Raw genomic sequence first — 22949 nt, 5'->3', positions numbered from 1 at the left:
TGTCACTTCTGGAATATTCCACAGTTTCTGATGAAAGTCTCCCATGTTTCTCTTCTCTTTTATGGGAACAAAATGAATAACATATAAAATGTATGTCTGGGAGCTGGATGGAAGGCTACAAGAGCTTAATCTGCCTCAGGTGACCCCTAAAAGCCACGTTGCAGTATCTAGGCAGGCATATGAAAATAGCCCTCAATCCTTTTTTTTGCAGTATTTGGTAAGAAGTACAAATCACCAGGTAAAGTATTATTTTTGCCCTCAACCCAGTCAGAAACTCATGTATACTAATAGTATACAGTTACTATAGCAGTACTGCTGTAAATTCTGTGTGTAATTATGAGTGAATTTTGTCTTTGTTCCCTGAAGGTTTCACGCCTCCCGGGATGGACCGGTCCTCTCCAGACAACAGCCCGGTCCACGGCCTCGTGCGACAAGCTTCCGTCACCACCGGCTCGAACATCCCCATCATTACTGAACTGGGTAAGGGACTGGCCCAGGAACAGGACTGAGGCATCCCAGACACATGACTGCATTCCCCATAATGTTTGTTTATTTTCCTCAGATGTAGCTAAATGAAGTACAGTTTTTATCAGAATTAACTGAAGTGTGAGGTAAAAAAAAAAGGAGGTGAAAATGTATTTATTGGAAAGGAGGCGACTGTAACTCACCTCCCTGTGACCGGTGTGCTAATGCTCAGCAGGAGAATCGGCTCCTCGTCCAAAACGCAGAAAGACGGAGGGGTTGCTTTTATTAAAAGCCCCAGCGCTCCCCCGGTGCGGAGCTAATGAGAGCTTCGCGTCTCGGGGGGCATTTAAGCATCGGGCACGGGCCCCTCCAGCCCCCTCCTCACCCAATTAGGGGCCTCTCTGGCACTGGGGTTCGAGAAACAGGGACACAAATTTGGATTTCATTGCCTGGTTTGCTCTCAAACAAGGACACCCACAGCTAATATTATGATACGGCTGTATTCAGAAAAACTTCACTGTGTCCTTAACTTCAAGCAAAACATTTTGTTTCTCTTTTTTTAAAGGAACGCACAAAATATTTTAAAAAATGAAAAATAGATTAAGAGAAAGGAAAATCACTTCAGTTGTTTAGTTGTTTCAGTTTTTTCACTCAGAAATTTCAGCACTGAGCGCACTGTGGCTAGCCTGAATGTGGTCACTGTACATCCTGCTGAAGGATTTCTCAGTGTCCTGTATTTGCTGAATATTATCAAATATTCTCAAAAATGAAATTCTTGCTTTGGTTTGACAGCAAATCCAATCATGGACTGTGACCGAAGAGTGAGAGTTGTACTGTATTACTAGACCTAACTTATTTTAGATTGTAAGAATTATAATCCATTGTCCTATCCTAACATGTACCTGTTTCTAACATTCTTACATGTGTAGAAGTGTCAGCTATTAGGTCCATACTCATGCAGGTGTAGAGCACTGCTTATGGCTCTGCTGCTGGATGTGCTGGGATTTGTAGTTCTTACCCTTTTTCTTGCTCACTAGTCTCTTGCCTGCTCTTCTCTTCGTCCCTCATCAAATATGCTTCAATAACTGTCTCCCCAATGCTGTTTTGCATCATTAGCCAAACCGGGCAAACTACTGCCTTTGGTTTCACTGAATCAGGAAAAAAACAGTGGAACCAACATTCAAATGATAACTGAACTGGGTAAGCCCCGCCTCCATCCTCCGCCTCAGCTCCGCCTCTCCATCAGCTTCTCTCCAGCAGGGGGCGCTGCCATGACATCGCTGCCAACGCATTGTTTTATTCTCGGTTTTCTGGCTGAAGTGGATTGTTTTGGTTTGGCCTCTTGTTTTGGGTAATGTCCCCCCCCCCCCCCCCCAGAGCGCTGCTCGGCCTTTGATTGTACCAAGCCTGTCCTCGTGGCTGTTTCCATGGCGCCTGCTTGCTGTTCGTTTCTTTGGCCTCGGCACCGTTCATCGTCCGCATGTCAACATGGCCGCCGTCTTTCCCCTGCAGCTCACAGGAAGTCTTGGGAAATTTGAATTTTCAAAAGCTAAACTTAAGATCAAATCTTCCTTTAAGCTGTTTATTTTACCTTGCGTATATAACTATGAAACAAAGTATTGGTCTTGAAGGTTGTACATAAAACTGCATTTCAGCTCCTTTGAAAATTTTATAGTCCTGTTAAAACGAAACTAGTCAAATAGCAGATTTTGTGTTTTTGTTGTTTAAGGATAAAATCAGTAAACAATATGAAATTATTTGTCCTTGATGTATATAATGTGGATATAACCATACGTCTGGTGTACGGTGTGAAAGTTAAATTTTAGAACAAATAAATTTTAAAAACTGAAAACTAACAGAATATTGTAGTCCCACAGTGTGGCTAAATCAATACCATACTGGACAAGTGGACGACTACAGCAAAGTTCTTCAGATGTTTTGTGAATTTTCAGTTGTTTCTGTGGATTTCATTTTCTTTTTTCCCCCATATTTTCAGAAAGAGAAAAAAGCTTACAGGGCACCAACACACCTCTGGAGTTGGACCTCCGAAACCTTACAATAATTACACAATCAGCTTTATGTCTAACTGTACACATCTGCTGCACACTGAATTGAACATAATTGCAGAATAACCTGCAATTTTTTTTTGGCTTTGAAATTTAAGCTTCCATCTTGCCATGACTTTGATATGAAACACACACACACATATATATATACATACAAATGGATTTTAAGACACAATTTCAAATTTTCTCAGTTTCACCATACAGCACACTTAGCATGACACCTCATTGGCTGGTGTATCTGGTTGCCACTGGAGTAGCAGGTCACATGACCACCATAGTTGCATCCACTGCATGATCCTTAGTAATCACATTTTTACATGTTCAGTGAACGACTCCAACGTTCAGTTCCTGGACCAAGATGACGACGACGATCCGGACACGGAGCTGTACCTCACTCAGCCCTTCGCCTGCGGGACGGCGTTCGCCATCAGCGTGCTGGACTCCTTAATGAGCGCGGTAGGTCCACGCTTTTCGTTTCAGAACTCTTAAATAGCATTTTTAGATTCATTCAGTATTTTCACACACAGCAGTATATGATTTGCAGGGATAAGACATATGGTGAGCGTACAGAAACAGTCACACTTGACTGTTTTATTTTAAAGGAAGAGGAATGCATTTCATTATGCCTTCATTTTGCTGATGTGCAGCATGGTAACCATTTTCACAGTCAGACCAGATGTGAGCCGACGCTGTTCCGATATGTTTTTCTAATCTCTCTCATAATTTAGTTTGCATCAGAGGGGGTGAGCTTTGACAAAAGATTGATATTTAGCCATTAGCGAAGCAAACACAGATCCAATGTTTTTTTGTTTTTTTTTAATCTAATTTGTCCTCAAAAAAGTACCACAATGAAAATCAAGTGCCACTCATCGTCATAGCCCAGTTAAGACCCCTGGATTTGTGCTTTCTGCAGTCAGACTAAGAGCATGTTCATGACTTGACAGGTGCTGTACACTTGTTTTAATCCTGGACTGTAAACAGAACTGATGCGAATGGAATTGGGATTTGGCTGAAGTGTGGTGTGTGAAATCCAGAGCACTCCTCCATTCGTTTAGGAAAGAGCCTTTTGGGTGCCACCCTTATAGATGCAGAATGTAATTTCACTAGTTGGCACAAGTTAGTAAATGAAATGCCACATTGATCAGACAGTACTGTAAGCTGTTTCCCTCTGAAGGGACGTTGCAGTCTTTTCAAATAATGTCTCACAGAATGGATTTTCGGTGTGCATGGCGGGGCTTCTAGAGAGGGTAGTGTTGATTCTACGTTTACCGACGCACTTGAAATACAGGACAGGTCTGACACAAGATCCCAGCCTGAATGTTCCTCTCATGCTCTTCTGATACAGAAGAGACAACTTCTTTCTTCTGCCGTTGAATCCCCTGCCCAAAATGACGGCTTAATTTGGCCGCCCTTCAGTTTGAGCAGGTGTAGAACAAAGCCCTTCCTGTTGCAGTTGAGGCCAGACAGAACTGATGCAGCCTATCAGACAGCTCCCTTCCTTGAGCGCGCTCAGTAGCGCTGTCACTCCCCTCTAAGGGGTGTCACTGCAGCGCCAGCAAGGAGAGACACCAGACCCTACACCACCGCACACAGTACACCACCGCACACAGAGCAGCCAGGTCCTACACCACCACACACAGTACACCACCACACACAGAGCAGCCAGGCCCTACACCACCACACACAGAGCAGCCAGGTCCTACACCACCACACACAGAGCAGCCAGGCCCTACACCACCACACACAGAGCAGCCAGGTCCTACACCACCACACACAGAGCAGCCAGGTCCTACACCACCGCACACAGAGCAGCCAGGCCCTACACCACCGCACACAGTACACCACCACACACAGAGCAGCCAGGCCCTACACCACCACACACAGAGCAGCCAGGCCCTACACCACCACACACAGAGCAGCCAGGCCCTACACCACCGCACACAGAGCAGCCAGGTCCTACACCACCGCACACAGAGCAGCCAGGCCCTACACCACCGCACACAGTACACCACCACACACAGAGCAGCCAGGCCCTACACCACCACACACAGAGCAGCCAGGCCCTACACCACCGCACACAGAGCAGCCAGGTCTACACCACCGCACACAGAGCAGCCAGGCCCTACACCACCGCACACAGTACACCACCACACACAGAGCAGCCAGGCCCTACACCACCACACACAGAGCAGCCAGGCCCTACACCACCGCACACAGAGCAGCCAGGTCTACACCACCGCACACAGAGCAGCCAGGCCCTACACCACTGCACACAGAGCAGCCAGGCCCTACACCACCGCACACAGAGCAGCCAGGCCCTACACCACCGCACACACATCAGCTGGGGAGAGCTGGATTCAGCCTGTTCCACACGGTCTGGCACTCACACACACTGAGATCAACCTCTGTAAAGAGTGGGATTATACCCTGTGAGAAATAGGTCTACAGGGACTGAGTTATGGGTGTCTGAGCCCTGCCGCTAACCTAGCGTCCACCGCTTAAGCACTGGAGTTTTGGGCCCAGAGATGAGCCTGGATATGTCTTATTGTTGGATTAGGGGATTTCATAATTACCGTCGCCAGCAGAATTAAATTGCATTATCAGTTTAGTGTGTTATAGCACACTGCAGAATGGGTATACCATTGATCATTCATAAGAATGCAGTAATTTAATTGTAACAGAGGAGGTCATATTAACGTTTCTAGCTCTCGCAGAGGTGTATTTTCATGTTAATGATGTTCGGCTGTCATTGTAAACAGCGTTGTGTGAGCTGAGGATGTAAGCAGCAGAGCTCACCGGAGCCTGAAGTGCGGCCATCTTGGGCTGTGAGTGTAATGGCGGTTTCCCGTCTCTGCAGACGTACTTCAACGACAACATCCTGACTCTGATCCGGACGCTGGTGACGGGGGGGGCCACCCCGGAGCTGGAGGCCTTGCTGGCCGAGGAGAACGCGCTGCGGGGGGGCTACAGCACCCCCCAGACCCTGGCCAATCGGGACCGGTGCCGCGTGGCACAGCTGGCGCTGTACGACGGGCCCTTCGCTGACCTGGGGGTACGCCCAGCCTCGAAAGAGCCGAGCGGACTGAGCCTGTGGCTCCCCCACACTGCCCCGTCCCAAAGATGTGTGGCCCCTTTTCCAAAACACACGTTACCCCTGTCCCGTACACATGTGTGGCCCCTGTCCCACAGACATGCATGCAGGTCAGGTACTCTCCTGCCATAGCCCTCCACCAAGCCCCCCCCCCCCCCACCCCCCCTTCACTCAAAGCTCCTCATTACGATGACGTGTGTGTGTGTGTGTGTGTGTGTGTGTTTCCTTTATTTGTTAACAGAATGTTTGGCTTTCTGACGCAGTGCCATTGTTTGGTGTGGTGGCATGTTTCCATGGCCACAGTCTGAAAGTGGTGTTGTGCTATTGGCTCATTCATACGATGGTCTGTGGAGTGGCCAGCACTTCTAAACTGTCACTTGTTTGTGTTGCAGGATGGTGGCTGCTATGGTGACCTCTTTTGTAAAGCATTGAAAACATATAACATGCTTTGCTTTGGAATTTACCGGTTAAGAGATGCACATCTCAGCGGTCCAAGCCAGTGCACCAAGAGGTGGGTCACAACCTTCGACTGTCCTCTGAATAACAGCACATAATCCCGCTATATAACAGCACATAATCCCGCTATAGAACAGCACATAATCCCGCTATAGAACAGCACATAATCCCGCTATAGAACAGCACATAATCCCGCTATATAACAGCATGTAATCCATCTGTACGACAGCACATAATCCCACTATATAACAGCATGTAATCCATCTGTACTACAGCACAGAATCCCACTATATAACAGCACGTAATCCATCTGTACTACAGCACATAATCCCACTATATAACAGCATGTAATCCATCTGTACGACAGCACATAATCCCACTATATAACAGCACGTAATCCATCTGTACTACAGCACATAATCCCACTATATAACAGCACATACTGTTATCCAACTGAGAGCAGTTCCACGCACTTAGCGAAAGGGTTATAGGCCATATTTTAATAGGAACATGTTTGATGTTTTTCGTGCTTCTTTGAGGTATAAATGCATTCGTCACTATTTGTTAGCTTTGTGGAAGTGTGTAAACAGTGATCACACACTCAGTGATCACGTTACTGGGACAGAAATGCTGTTCAGAATTGATGCGTAGCTTTGATTGCTGCATTGCTTTGACATGCGTTATGTTTGCTCTTGTTTTCTGGCAGATACGTCATTACCAATCCGCCGTACGAGTTTGAGCTGGTCCCCACCGACCTCATCTTCTGCCTGATGCAGTTTGACCACAACGCCGGCCAATCACGGACGAGCCTGTCCCACTCCTCACACTCCTCCCACTCCTCCAGTAAAAAGAGCTCCTCCGTGCACTCCATCCCCACCGTCAACCGGCCCAGCCGGAGCAAGGCCCGCGAGTCCAGGGACAAGCAGAAGTACGCGCCCCCCCCCGCCCCCCTTCCCCGCGTGTGTGTGTGTGTGTGTGTGTGCTCCCCTCCCCCTGTGTGTGTGTGTGTGTGCATGTGCGTGTGTGTGCGTGTGTGTGTGTGTGTGTGTGTGTGTGTGTGTGTGCACGTGCGTGTGTGTGTGTGTGTGTGTGCTCCCCTCCCCTGTGTGTGTGTGTGCGCGTGTGCTCCCTCCCCCTGTGTGTGTGTGTGCGCGTGTGCGTGTGTGCTCCCCTCCCCCTGTGTGTGTGTGTGCGCATGTGCGTGTGTGCTCCCCTCCCCTGTGTGTGTGTGTGTGTGTGTGTGTGTGCTCCCTCCCCCTGTGTGTGTGTGCTCCCCTCCCCCTGTATGTGTGTGTGTGTATGCGTGTGTGTGTGTGTGTGCTCCCCTCCCCCTGTGTGTGTGTGTGTGTGTGTGTGCGTGTGTATTTGTGTGCTCCCCTCCCCCTGTGTGTGTGTGTGTGTATATGCTCCCCTCCCCCTGTGTGTGTGTGTGTGTGTGTGCTGCCCTCTCCCTGTGTATGTGTGTGTGTGTGTGTGGGGACTTGTGTGTGTGTGGTGGTGTGTTTGTGAATTGGGTTTATGGAGGCACTTGTAATGGGTGTGTATTGTTTCTGGGTTGTGATCATTAAGCACACATTCTTCATGCTCATTTAGACGTCACATACACATCACATACTCATCATGTACTCATCACTGCAGTCACATGACTTTCATCACCCGCACGCCTAAACAACATCATCCCAGCTGCATACATATGTGTGCAAACAGCCTGCACAACAAGGAGCTCTACTCATACATGATTGGCTGTCTTTTCTTCCTGATTACAGTTCCATTGAAGTATCTCCTTCTGCTGAAAGCATAGTTTCAGCATGATTATGTTTCAGTCATATGTATTGCTTATGTAGCAATTATGATCCAGTTTACTTGGTTAAACTACATGTGTAGCCTGTAGCATTTATTTATATTTATCTGTCATCAGACTTACATTTGTAATCAGATGTTAAGTGAATATTTCTGTTACAGGATAGCATGGAAGAATCAGGGTGCCAGTGTATAGAACATAAAACACTGACGCACAATACAGCCTAGTTGTATTGTAAATCTGTATTTAAATTGTATATTTTATATATTTCATAGTTTAAATATATATTTTTATTGTTTCAGTGTGTTGCCAGCTCATGTGGATCTAAGCAGGCAGTGCTATTTGGCATAGTTCTGTCTTTCAGAATTATTTGTGTTCTTTTTATCTGGCAGGGAAATCTATTATTTTAACATGCAAACGCAAGTTTATTACTGGAGATACGTCTCTCAGTCTAGCTAAGCAGCTTGTCTATCTGTAGATTAAGTCTGCACGCATGTTCCCCCTTGGTTTTTATTTGAACAATACTGTCAAAATAATGACTTCATATGTATCAGTTTTATTAATGCACAAGTGCACGTATATGCATCCATATGTATGTACATGTGTGCATTTATATGGCTTATTTATTGTGCTTTAGCATGCAGTTATGCTGTCATGTGTTTATAAATTTTCCTGACATGAACAAAATACACCAATCAATTATCTGTTTAGAAATAGATATGACGTTATGCAATAATTCCTGTGTACATAAGGAGAAATATTCCTTATAATATCTTTTATAATTGTGTGCATTTGCCCATTTCTCATTGTATATATGACCCTGTCACATGTCCATGCTTATAATGTAACGTGTTGTGAATCTTTCAATTTACCTTTCTCAGTTTGTATTTAAGCTTTTTTTCCCTTTATTGCAAAAAAAGAAATCAAATTTTTAAAAATTAGAAATTATAGAACTGCAAATAGAAAATGCATTTCCTAAAATGAAATGAAGTTGGATTCCAGTCACCATTTTGTGTATTTGTAGGAGACATTGACTTGTCCGTGATGTCAGGCTGCAGGCTGCTCTTGCTGCCAACACTGGCTGGTTTTTACTGATCATGGTGATGGGGTGGCTGATCCTGGCACTCTGCACCCTTAAATCCAGTGCCACAGCCCCCATTTTTGACCTCCCCCCCTATTTCAGAGCTGTGGTCAGTACATTCGAGACTCAGCTGTGCAGCCAATCACAACAAAAGACATTGCGGTGTAGATGCCATGGCTTTATTTAGGGTTAATTTTTAAAAGATTTTTATTTCCATCTACTGTAATTCTGTTATTCTGTCATTTAATTTTTTTGTTTGTTTACTTAAGAGTCTAAGCTTTCAATAGGGCAGATACCTGTAAGGAAATAATAATCTTGAAATAAGTCTTCAAAATTCCGGGGCCACTGTCCCAACTGCTGTTGCCCTGGACACAAGTGCACATGAAGTGTCCCGTCGTGTTTATAAACAGAAACAGAGTGTGAGTCCGGTTTGTAAACGCCTACTGAGCCTGAATATGAAGCACTTCTTGACACAGCTATGTGCCCATATTTTAAAGAAATATGTAATGGAATGGATATGATGGTATATTTGTAAAGTATGTGCATGTACCTTATGACTTAAATATAAATAACACCGCAGTGGTAATGCAGTGATATAATCCAGTCCAGTGAGGTGTATGGTGATGTCAGTGTGTTTGAGACATGTGGTTTGTGTAAATACTGTAAAACTTACTTAGACTGCCTCTCTTTCTGAAGTGCAACAAGGACGAATAGAGTGAGCCAAGGTATGGAAGCTAAGGACTATGCATGACGTAGCGGCTGTGGTGGATTTCTATCATAACTGTCCTTGTGGAGACCTGTTATGAGAGAGGAAGCATTTCTGTTTGTTTTATCAGTCATTCCTTAGTTCCTCTTATTTCCTCTTTGCTTTCTGGAAAGGAAAGCAAAATGGCTGCCGCTGTCAATCTGATTCCTCTGAGATCACCAGGACATTGCATGCAGTTGATCATGTTGATTTGCTGTTATACCTTTGTATCTGACTTAACCAATTTAAAGCTTGTTTTTTTTTTTTTTGTTCATCTTCCTTTGGCAGGATTTTGTGCATTTTCAATTTGTCATTAAGCATCTTTCTTTCTTTTTTCATCTTTGTGTAGTCCACAAGTTCCAGCTGTGTGTGAGAGGAATTGTGTGACTGCTTTTATTTCTGTGGAGCAAATGCAGTTAGACATTGAAGCAATGTATGTGTGGCTCTGTGAGTTACCCTTTGTCAAATGCCTTTATTACTCTACATTAGAGCTTTATTATTCTACATTAGGGCTTTATTACACTACATTAGGGCTTTACTACTGTACATTAGAGTTTTATTACTCTACGTTAGAGCTACTCTACATTAGGGCTTTACTACTGTACATTATGGTGTTATTACTGTATATTAGGGCTTTATTACCGTACATTAGGGTGTTATTACTGTATATTACAGCTTTATTACCCTACATTAGGGTGTTATTACGGTATATTAGGGCTTTATTACCCTACATTAGGGCTTTATTAGGGCTTTATTACCCTTCATTAGGGCTTTATTACCCTACATTAGGGCTGGATGATAAACCATATTGACAATTTTAGACCTGGAGACCCAGTCCATGGCTACATAGCTATATACACACACACACACACACGTGTATGTATATATGTGTGTGCGGGTGTATATCTATGTGGGATAATGACTATTATAGTTAATTTATTAAATGTGTGGTTCACTTGTCCTCTGTAAAGCAAAGCGCTTGTGAGATCAACACTAATCTGTCCCCTTCCGAAAAGGATAAACACACACGTATAAATACAGCATACCTGCTGATAATCTGGTACTGTTAGATTATGACTCCAAGGATAAACACACACGTATAAATACAGTATACCCGCTGATACCCGCTGTTAGATTATGACTCTGTATTGAAGGCGAGCACTAGTGTCTGAATCCTGGTTCAGAAACCTGTCCATGTCAGATCTGCTGTGCCCCCTGACCTTATGTGGCGGTGACCCCTGACCTTATGTGGCGGTGACCTCTGACCTTATGTGGTGGTGACTCTTGACCTTACGTAAGGGCAGTAAACCCCTGAGAATAGCGCAGGACTGGATCATAGGCACGACCGCCATTACATCAGCCTGCACTGGGACAGCAAGCCCCATGGCTGCAAGGCATTTGCAAAAATGTCTGACTTTAATCAGACAGACTGGCCTTGGAATGAAATGTTTGAATCCTTCATGGCTGTCCTCAACCGCTCATTATTCCCAGCATGCAGCGTTCTTCAGGACGCAGGTATGCTTGAGCAGCACTGCGTTCCACCAGAGGAGAGCGCTAGCAAAATAAGGGCAGTATAAATATTACAGTTCCCTTAAAGTCAATAAACACTATGCCAGAAATTAAGAGATGTAATAAAATGTTGAAAATTGAAACATCAAAACAAGACCGGAATGTAAAACTACTTTGCAGAAAGGCTTGACCTCTGAGCTTAAGACTTACCAGGCATCCAAATGGGGTATGAAATATACTTTGAAACTGAAAATATAATTTGCGATTACTCCTTATAGATTTGCTTATTATTACTGTGGTAAAAAGATGAGCATTCAGCAGAAACAAGTCTGTCAATAAAAGAATAATACGATGCTGGAAAAGTAAACAGTGTTTCATACAAAGAACAAAATCAAACATTTTGCCGAAGAGGCCAAACATTAGGTCTCTGGCAAAGATATAAATTGTTTAGAATGCCAATATAGATAAAATAGCTCATTTAGTACAGTGTGGCTTTAAAAATCCTTGGATCTTTAAACTGCATGTGTTTTTTCTTCTCTACAGGGAAACGACACTATAAAAGTATCAGCGTTTTACAGGAAAACACTAAACAGGGTATACCTATTTAGCTTCACCTTTTCTGTAGTAATTCCCTTAGATTCATTAGATGTACATTGACTTTTAAAATAATAGTAGAACAAAACTAGAGTTGTTTTCACTGTTCCAGGAGAAATTCCAATATATTCATTAGTTTGTGTGTGACGCACTGTAGCATAGAGCACTGTATTATAAATAATACAGTGTTTGTTAATCCCATTTAAGTTCTCAATAGTCATCTAGTTATAGGAAATGAACATAGAGTAGAGTAGATGGCATAGAAACATAAATCAGGTGCCATATTTAAAGTCTGAAACTGATGAATCTGTTTTCCCTCCCTCTTTCTTGTTTCTGACCGTTGGACAGAAAAGAAATGGTTTACAGATGAACCGGAAAATGCCTACCCAAGGAACATTCAGATCAAGCCCATGAGCACTCACATGGCCAATCAAATCAACCAATACAAGTCCACAAGCAGCCTGATTCCACCAATCAGAGAAGTTGAAGATGAATGCTGATCAGCTGACCCCTGGGGTCGTGTGGGAAAAGCATGGACATTCTCCTGAAAGAAAGGAAGTGCAGATGATCACGATGCTGTCTGGTTCTTTTCTCCTCGCGCGTACCGCTCCTTAAGGTTTTACACGATAGACGGGACCCTCTTATGTGTATACTATATGTTACTTCCATGCTCTTTGAAAATATTTTATTTATAAATGTATACAGGATACATGTATATAATGACAATCATTTACGGATTGTACAGCCTTTAGCACTTTTTGAAATGATTTTAAGAGATATCTCCTGTAATTATTTGCAATAGTACGCTGTGTCTGTGACCGGACTCCTTATTTTCCCTTTTGGGGAGGATGAGGGCCATTATAGTGGGTGTAAAAAGGACATTTCCCAAAGAATCACACCACAGACTTCATATCAGCCAGACATTCATGTATTTTGTTATGCATATCAAACATTTGCTTCTTTTAATGATTTGCACTAAATGAAACTATTTTTTGAAAGGAACAAGTAGTAGTTTATCAAATATAAGCAGTTTATCAAAATGTAAAAATCATGGAAAGGTCAACCTTTTTTTATATTTTTCACTTGATTGGAGGAAATGTCTGTGGCTTTATACAGAAGGTACTGAACCAGAGGTTTGCAAGAACAGGAGTTAGCAGATGCTGCAGTGAACTATAGAATAATATGAATGATTGCATTCCAGTTGTGTGACACTACCACAGTCCTAGATGCTGCAGAAATACACTAATACCCACTCCTTGGGTTTGCCTGGGTTTGCACCTGCTGATTTAGCCAACAATATCCTGACCATGTGCTATCGCATATAATCTCTACAGTGTATCCCTGAATTTGTCCCCTGTGGACCATTTAATATGGGTCTTCCCCTGACCCTGCACATACGCGCGTGCTACAGGTCCACACATATTTCTCAGTTCTATATCTGTACCAGTTTTCTGAGCAATTTCTCAGAATGCAGAACCTGGCAGTGACACTGTGCTAATCCGTATGAGTTTTCACCCTCCGGACTCTGCACTATGATTGAGCTGCTCAAATGTGAATTAGGACGTGTTGACGTGTTTTTGGCGACAGCACTGAAGATGAGATCTGCGTGATGTAACATGGGAAGTGATGTGAACTGCAGAATGCCATGTTGGAGCACATTATTAAAATGTCTGCAGATTTCCTCGGTCCAGATTTGAGAATGCCACGTATTGCATACAGCAGGCATTTAACGGGTCCTCCTTTGGCTGTGGCCACTGCCTGGCACAGAGTTGGCATGGAGGCGGTTAGAAGTGCTTGGATGTTCTCCATGACCAATCTCCACACCACATCATTCAAACAAATTTACCCGACATTTGAACTACAGAAGCTCAATCATAGTTGCACTTGCACTGTTGGGGGTGGGAGGGGAATACGGATGGCACTAGAGAATGCAATCTTTCAGTTATTCTGGTAGAGACATGAATCACAGGCATTCCGATTTCCCCGGTCCCCATGTGCGTTCATCACGAAACCACACCCATCCTCTTACAGATTTGACGTTGTGATTTGTTGGCAGAACCATTCAGATGCTATTCTTAAATTCAGAATTATTTTCTAAGATTTTCAGGTTAATTTAAATTTAAGCCTCACAGGAATTCCATTTCATGTTAATTTTTATACATCTTTGGCACTTCACATTGACACAGAATTAAACTACATCACATCCATGCTGAAAATACGAACTTCATTACTTGACAAACCAAACACCTTAATGTTGGTGACATTTTTATTCTGCTTTCTGTGAGTTATGTAAAATCATGATCATTCTTATTTTTTATTTTTTTTAAAAGCAATGTTTTACAGTTTTTCCACAAACCCTTCTTAGCAACTACAAGTACTTCACAAATAAGAACGCTGATTTGGTTTCCTTTGAGTGTTAAAAACCTGGGTGGTGTTTCTGCCGCAGTGTTAATCGAGTCTCCCATTTGCATCTCGCATTCTGAAGGGAAGAAAAATGTGAATGACACAAAAATTAAGTTACCAATCCAACTGTGCGTAATCTGAAGTTTAGAAGAGTGTATCTAACTAACAGTGACTTGATGTGCATGAAGCCAGCTCATTTATTAAGGCCTGCAGCCAGCTCTGTTGTGAAATGGGTGGAACTTAATTATTTTCATTATTACTATTTGACCTAAATTAGGTCTCATTAAAGGAGAAGAACAGTCAGATATTTTCATTTGTCTTGACAAATAATATTCTCTCTGACTTGTGTTGGGGAAAAAAAAAAAAATACCACAAGATAACCATCAGAGCATCCCTGCCTACGGGCAGTGGAGGCAGTAGCCGTAAGAAATGGAAAAATAATGTTTTAATCACTGGGGGGAAGAGAACCCGCCCTGTAAATTCTGCCGTTCCCAGAGAACATTTTAAGCAAAACTGTTCCAGCTTCTGTCTGTCTGTCCCCTGGCTGTGGTGCGGTATGATGTTGAGCTTATCGTGTCCACATAAGCCTTGTTCTGGAGTGAAGTTTTGAATTGTGACTGCATTGTTGTTACACTTTGTAGCAAGTAGACTAAAGAAAAATGTGAGTATAATGTACATATAATTGGATTGTTGATAAAATTCCTATTAGCCAGAAAAGATGATAATGGTATATATTCATTTCACTTCAGAAAAGAGAAAGATGATTTGTTCATATAGAAATGTTCACTCTGCTTCCTATTACTTCAAATCCTGTCCTGTAACAAAATTCAAGATTTTTGTTGAAATGAAAAAAACCTGTTCAAGTAAGTAAAGTTTATTGATGTCAAGTGTCATTTGATGTCATAAAATAGCTTATTACTGAGACAAATATTTAGGGGAGCACCTATTTAAGCTAAGGTATAGAGAATTAAAGATCTCCTTTAGTATGTTTTTCTTGTGAAATTTATATTTAAGGGGTTACATTCCATATTGTCAGCTGTTTTACTTTGATTAGCAATACTCTCGGTTCGTTTGCTGCTACAACACTCTTTACATTTTGAAAGTTCTGCAATATCAGTCAGTTAAAAACCATGCGAACATACAGTAATAAAGAGTGCCTAGACACTATCTAGCAGCACATATCAGTTAGATTTTTTTATTTTATTCATTTGTTTCATTTCTGAGGCCAATAGCATTTCTGTGATGGTAAACAGTGCGAGACTGAGCTTATTACCCCCCCCCCCCCCAGCTCTGGGCAGAGGTGTGTGGCAGCGTGCTGTGGTACTGGCGTAGAGAACATCCAAGCCTCAGACGCCTCTACGCCAGTGCACCAGTGTCAGGCAGTGTGTGCCAGTGTGCCAGTGTCAGGCAGTGTGTGCCAGCCAAAGGAGGATCCCATAAGACCTGCTGTTGCGAAAAGTGGCATGGAGAGAGGTTAGGGGCACGCGTGCAAATACACCTTTCCATACCCGTCTTCAAAACCAAACAAGGTGTGTGTTACACTGTATGTACATATATAAATATTAATCTTATATATGTATATACATATATATATATATATATATATATAATAGCTGTTTCTCATTAATGTGAGACATTTCACAGCTGGAGCACAGCGATGTGAGCAGGACAGTGCGGTGTGAGCTCACAGCTGGAGCACAGCGATGAGAGCAGGACAGTGCGGTGTGAGCTCACAGCGATGAGAGCAGGACAGTGCGGTGTGAGCTCACAGCTGGAGCACAGCGATGAGAGCAGGACAGTGCGGTGTGAGCTCACAGCTGGAGCACAGCGATGAGAGCAGGACAGTGCGGTGTGAGCTCACAGCGATGAGAGCAGGACAGTGCGGTGTGAGCTCACAGCTGGAGCACAGCGATGAGAACAGGACAGTGCGGTGTGAGCTCACAGCGATGAGAGCAGGACAGTGCGGTGTGAGCGCACAGCGATGAGAGCAGGACAGTGCGGTGTGAGCTCACAGCGATGAGAGCAGGACAGTGCGGTGTGAGCTCACAGCGATGAGAGCAGGACAGTGCGGTGTGAGCGCACAGCGATGAGAGCAGGACAGTGCGGTGTGAGCTCACAGCGATGAGAGCAGGACAGTGCGGTGTGAGCTCACAGCTGGCCATCAGGCTCCTCTTTAGCGGGTGGTTTAACGCGCACCTGTCTGGTGTGTGCGGTCAGGTTCCCATCAACCGTGTGAGGTCACCCAGCCCGTGGCATTGTGCTGCACCTCGCAGATTTATTTTCTTGCTGTAAGGGATATGACATCTTTATTGATAATTTCTGGAAATTATAATAGACAGGTGTAAAACATAATTTTGGATAAGGGGTGGGGGGGATGTAAGTCTTAAGTAAGTGTAAAGAATTACATTTGGCTGTTTTTTATGGTAAAACTAGCATTCTTTTGGGTAGTGTAATGGCTGCCTTTCATCCAGGATACATTCAGGACATTCATACAAAGTGTGTGTGACTCTGTGACATACGCTCATTTAACAGGAAAGAAAGGTGGTATAGAAATGGAATCCATGGATTTGCTTCAGCTAAAGGAATTGTGGAGAAACTGATGGTGCTGAGTTGATCTACCTGACTCTGTCATAAATAATATCTGCTGATAAATATGCTGTCTTGTAAAAAAAAAAGAAAAAAGAAGTTTGTACATAAATTGTACATGGTTTCATTTTGTATTTTCTCAAATTAAAATGGATGTATTTGTGGTCTATAATGTGCCTTGTCCTCTGTAACATGCCTGTAGATACTGTTGAAGAAGACCGGGACTCATCCAGTCATTAGAATGAGAACAGCGCCTTAGTTGTATGACCCACACAGCAGCCCTATCTTACCAGTACCTGTCTTGCACCGGCAGCAAAGGTAGAGCCTGTGTACTAGAAACCTTTTGGAACTGTATGACAATGCCTGGTGGGTGCTCTAAATTATGTGTAATGTCACAAAAAGGCTTTGTTTTTTCATCTTAAAAGTTTGTAAGTGTCCTTTACAGTTTGTAGCAGCATCTGATGGTGAGTCGCATATTTGATTTTAGTTTGTGCGATTAGGCAATGGATGCACCACCTGTATCCCTGATACAGCTGAACGGGAGTGGATTTATGCCACTCTGGTAAACGCACATAACCTCGCACATCGCACAGAGACAGTCTGATGCCTCTGTGCGATTGCTGAAACATCACAGGTGTATAAAGAGCGGGCATTAGCGCTAAATCCGCTAGCTGGGCTGTGCAGGTGTGGAGAACCGTCACTGATAAACGTGATGAGAGGCCTTCCCACTGAACCCCTATCTGGCAAGGCCACACTATGACTAATTATGCAACACTATGACTAATTATGCAATTTTTAAATTGGCCCTTTTAGATTCGCTATATCCACACCACTGTCCTGCGTGCTGACTTTGCACAAAAGGATTATTGGCACCTGGACCAGCGGATGCCATTTTTAATTTAATTATGTCTGAGTTGGAATCTTGACCTGAAACATCTGGATTAAAAAAGAAAGAAAAAAAAAAAAAAACATCTAATTTTCTGGCTCTGAGGGTACCTGCAGTCAGGTGGTCTCAGCTGAAATTCCATCGCGGGATGTCTCGCTCACCTTTTGCGATGATCATTCCTCTCTTGTGCTTTCTGAGCAACCCTCAAACTGTGAACCCTGCTTACCCAGCCTGCAGTGCTGCTGCAAAACTCATGCCCTTTTATCGCCGTGGAAACGCACCTGCTATCTGGGGCTGCTCTTTGTTCTTTATTACGTCCTCAGCTGGCTGTGTCTGCAAGATTAACACAAAGGAGTAACAACCAGAAGCTACAGCAGGATCAATACAAGGCCTGTCTGAGGTAGGCAATCAATCCACAGATCACTGCACCTTCATCATCACAGACACATTAGGCCAGTCCTGTAGCCTGTTATTTCTCATTATCTGAGCTTGTGGTGTCAGTCAGAGCAAACCTACTTGGAAGTCTAGCCTTGGGGTCTAAATGGAGAAACATTCTCTTATTTATTTCTACATGTGTCCTAGAAACTCATCTGAAAGAGAGAATGTAATTGTGACCGAATTTAATCATGGTCAGTTTTTTAACAGTATCCTCTAATTGATTGGCGGTGCTTGTTATAAACTTGTCCATGAATCAACACATTTTTCTGCATAAATGGAGTTGATGGATAAGTGTAGTTTTACGTTCTGCTCAGTATGATTGTTCCTTGTCCAGATAATTTGTAATTGATGAGTATGAAAGAACAGATTTGTTAAATTCTGGAGTCGAGTGTACTGTGAGTTTTGTCAAGTGCACAGATTTTCTTTTGGTCAGAAACCACAACTGCCCAAAGTAATTTGTAGGCTGGTTGAAAGAAACACATTTTCTTTTGGGTGTATCAGGGTCAAATTGCACCAGCATAACCAATCCCGTCCTGTACTTATGTAAAACAGGGCTGCCCAAACCTGCTCCTGGTGATCTACCGTCCTGTAGATTTTCATTTCAACCCTAATTTGGCACCTGATTCTACTAATTAGCAGCCCAACAAGATCTCTGGCTGTTGAATGAGGTGTGCTTTGTCCGGGTTGGAGTGAAAACCTGCAGGACAGTAGATCTCCAGGAACAGGGTTGGGCAGCTCGCGGGTAAGTGGTTCAGCAAACAGTCAACATCTTGGGAGTTTCACTGTGAATGTTATTCATTTTTTTATGAACAGGTGTCAAATAATTGTCATAATTGTCAGAGATAATTAAAGCAATTGTAATTGCCTAAAACTTGTGTAATAATACTGTGCAGGTGATTGATCAGTCAGAGCTTTTGCTTGTATGTTTATTCAGTGATGGTGGAGGAAGTAAGAATATGCACACATTGTAATGCAAGTCAGTGGGGTCTGGTTGTTGTCATCACAGAAGCCAAACAATGTTATCATTTGAATATTTACCAAAATATGCAAGCAGCAAACAGGCCGTAGAAAATGCAGTGATCTTGATAGCTTGAAAGCTAGCTAATCAGTCTATTTGTTTGGTTTTTGTAAGAAATATGCGTGTGAACAAATTCATTCTGTAAATTTGTGTACAAATGTCACACCTACCTTATATATATACACCTGGAAGCACCATATAGAATGAGGGTAGTATCATTTTAAATGAATTATTCACAAAATGGACTGATTGTCACATCCGCTTGTTCATCGGAACACATTCTTGACCCCTAGGCTTTCCTAATAAATAATTTGAAAAAATACATTTAGTGTGAGGAATAGGTCACTTGTGACAAGGTCGAAAAAAAAATGTAATGTTTTTCCAGTGAAAAAAGTAAAACTAATTTGTAAGTTTTACATCTTTAATTTATAAACCCTGGCCTGTGAAACTTGCCCAGCCCGTCATCTGGAGGGCTGCGTGATTCTCCTCGTAACTATGGCAATCCCGATCACATGGGGTGAGGACGGGACAGAGGAAGTGAACAGATGTTGGCGGCACCGCTGATTTGCAGGCTGATGATGGCGGCACATAGACAGCTCAAATTAACGGCTTCTTAGTCTGAAGCAGCCCTCTTTGTGAGATGTTTTCAAAATGGCTGATTTACTCCAAAGTGGGTCCTGGTGGGCTGGTGTGTGTTTGCGCAGGCAGACCAGATTCAGATCGATTCGGCTGAAACCGATTGATCAGCCATTTGAGTTGGCAGCGTGTTTACCAAAACAAACCATGCAAAGCCTATACTTTCTGGGTCTCTCAATACAAATCAAACCCTTCTGCTAGTTCTCCCAAATTATTTCACAGTTGTTATTTTGCTTTGATACTCCAGTACTGAAGGATGGGTGTGACCTGCACCTCTCGCTGACCGTATGCTAAAATTGTTAAATAGTCAAAAAGGAATAATGTACTGTACAATTTTTTGATTGATTTTAGACAAACCAAAAGCTATGACCCAAAGGCGGCATTGAAAAGTGTTTGTATTTTACACAAAGAGGTGCCATTGTTTTTATTCAATTATGCCAATCTCTTGGAAACTCACTCCAGTCACTGTTCTAAATTTTTGAATTATCAAGGGGGACATGTATACCTTCAAGAGAATCATTGCACCAGATTAAGTCACAAGTCCAGAAGGTGTTGTAAAACGCAACTTCAGGAATAATTAACACTGAGGTGGAGGATTTTCTATTGAAAAATAACTCCCCTGGTCTCTGAGAATATGTCAGGTCAGGAAAGCACTTGTGAAATAACGGGGATTAAAATGACTCTTAATCGTGAGCATATCTGTGGATAATAGGGAGACGTACAGCTTCAGAGTCATGCAGAATCAGCGTTAATATTAATGAACAGTCCTGTGAGCATCATTGGATTCTCAGTCAGTGAGAGCATTCGCTGTGGTCGTTAAAGGCCCAGTCTGCTCTGTGTCTGAGGGCCTTTCTGTATCACACATCCCATGCAGCAGCAGAGGCCTTCCAGCCTGCTGTCCTCTCAGTCTCAGGGGAGAACAAAGCCCCACAAATCAGTGGCCAAGGGGACCGTTCCGCCCCTCCCCTGGATGAGCGTGGACGGAAACAGGCTCTGTGTTCCGCCCCTCCCCTGGATGAGCGTGGATGGAAACGGGCTCTGTGTTCCGCCCCTCCCCTGGATGAGCGTGGATGGAAAAGGGCTCTGTGTTCCGCCCCTCCCCTGGATGAGCGTGGATGGAAACGGGCTCTGTGTTCCGCCCCTCCCCTGGATGAGCGTGGATGGAAACGGGCTCTGTGTTCCGCCCCTCCCCTGGATGAGCGTGGATGGAAACGGGCTCTGTGTTCCGCCCCTCCCCTGGATGAGTGTGGATGGAAACAGGCTCTGTGTTCTCACCTTGGGATGCGCCGGTCCATCACTCGGCTTATTACCGCTTTTACAAACCAGGTCACGGCTCCAGGCTGCCGGGGAAGCGCTGATATTTACCGCCCGGCGTCCTGGAGGGGGGGGCGGGGGGTGAGGGGCGAGGGGCGAGGGGGGGCGGAGGACAGGTCTGCAGAGTTTACCCCCCACCGCCGACACCACCTACTATCCTAGCTCAGGGAAAATAAACGCGTAAGGCCGTCGTGTAGAAACACATGCCTGCAGCTATGGAGGACGTTAAGCGTATGCTCGTTCTGGGTTACAGTCTGACAGGACATAAGCAAGGTGTTATTAGAATCAGAAGCGGCAGGTAGGAATGATGTCACTGGGCTTTTGAGCCCTTTAAGAGCAAAGAACAGCATCAGAAGGAGTCGGTTTGCAGACGGAGATGTGGTGTTGTGCAGTGTGCCAGGTGTTCCTCAAGTCTATAAGAGGACATTGGCACAGTAATTTTGGGCCTCTTACTTTAAATCACTGGACTGAAAAATCTGCTGCCGCTTTCGAAATTAATCATTGGTGAGATATATTTTATGCTCTGAACAATTAAAATACTGAATTACAAGAATCAGTGTTACTGAAGCAGCACATTTATCAGATTGGATATTAGATGAAGGAAACTGCCAGATATTTATTAATTTACCTCCTTAAAACAAAGAAAAAAGGAAATCTGTTTTATGTGTGTGTGTGGCATGCTATCATGTTTAATGAATGGATTTTGACCGACTATGCTGCTATTACTTATCAAACACAGAAGAGGGTGCATGTATTAAATGCAGGTGAGCTGCTTCGTGGGCACGCAGTGTTTTGCATTCCCTCCTCCTTCCCTCAGCAGCTCTGCATGCCCGGCTCGTCCGGCCGCGGATGTAGATCATAAAAGGCTGGCTGTTGTCACGGTTATGGCCTTGGTTTCCCGGCAGCTCCCCGGCCGGTGTCAGGCGCGCGTCGCTCTGAGGGGGCAGCGCGAGCCCCGCGTCTCCGCTGATAATGGTTTCCATGACAGCGCGGCACACCGAGAGCATCAGCGCCTCCGCGGATAAACAGCGGCCCTTCACAAAAACAACAAGGCTGCTGCGGCAGCGTGTCGGATCAGCGCGGAGAGAGTCTCGGCTGATTAAGCCGTCTGCTCCGCGCTGACACCGGTGTCAATAGCGCCGCGGCGCAGCAGCGCCGTCCGATGATTGGCCCAAAATGTCCATCAGTCAGGGAGCTGAGGTAGACTAATGCTTCTCCCTGCTGCCTATTAGGGCTACATGACAACTCAATCCTGTCTGCTGAGGGGGGAAAGTGACCTTGCAGCATCATCTGAGGCTGAATTAAATTGGCAAGAGCAGCTAATCTTTACCTGAGGCGATTAAGGAGTTAAAGGCACGGTGCTTTCACATGGTGGTGTTTTATTTGTTTGGTGGGGGTTTGTACAGGGATGCTGATATGGTGTGGTCACAAAATTAAGCTTTCACCGAGTGTTGAGTGATATAACTATCACAACAGAAAACAAGACATTTGTGTTACAAGTAAAACTGCTAACAGGAACAAATACACGGGATTAATTACTCAAATGTGCATCTTTTTGAGTGAAAACATAAAATGCAAATGCAAAAATAATTCCTTCATAGCAGAAAACTGTAAAATAAGATAAATGATGTCAATGTCTTTGGAACAGCAGAACATGATTTAGCAGTTTTGTGTTTGTTGTGCCCCAGCCTTCATCTTTAAAAACCCAAAACGTGCCCATTGTGTCCTTAGCTGCCTAACTGCTCTGAGCGCTGAAGTCTCCGTGTGAAAACACAAGTTCCAGACACAGTGTAGCATGGAAGGGTCCTTAATGTGCTGCCCATGTACTGGGCCTTAATCTCCGATGTTTAAAACAACCTG

General features: G+C 43.9%; 1 protein-coding gene across 1 annotated transcript in view; it reads left to right on the top strand.

Moving 5' to 3' along the window:
• Positions 1 to 16969, top strand: part of kcnma1a (potassium large conductance calcium-activated channel, subfamily M, alpha member 1a) — a 175964-nt gene extending 158995 nt beyond the window's left edge. Inside the window, exons 25-33 of the mRNA XM_064318108.1 lie at positions 367 to 480; positions 1582 to 1665; positions 2857 to 2987; positions 5389 to 5583; positions 6015 to 6133; positions 6785 to 7006; positions 9657 to 9685; positions 11758 to 11808; positions 12157 to 16969. Coding sequence (XP_064174178.1) covers positions 367 to 480; positions 1582 to 1665; positions 2857 to 2987; positions 5389 to 5583; positions 6015 to 6133; positions 6785 to 7006; positions 9657 to 9685; positions 11758 to 11808; positions 12157 to 12308 — 1097 coding nt within the window. The 3' untranslated portion in view covers positions 12309 to 16969. The remainder of the gene's footprint in view (positions 1 to 366; positions 481 to 1581; positions 1666 to 2856; positions 2988 to 5388; positions 5584 to 6014; positions 6134 to 6784; positions 7007 to 9656; positions 9686 to 11757; positions 11809 to 12156) is intronic.
• Positions 16970 to 22949: the final 5980 nt, after the last annotated feature.

Source organism: Anguilla rostrata, chromosome 18 (assembly GCF_018555375.3).
Source record: "Anguilla rostrata isolate EN2019 chromosome 18, ASM1855537v3, whole genome shotgun sequence".
Taxonomy (NCBI): Eukaryota; Metazoa; Chordata; class Actinopteri; order Anguilliformes; family Anguillidae; genus Anguilla; species Anguilla rostrata.
This window is presented reverse-complemented; position numbering and strand designations above follow the sequence as displayed.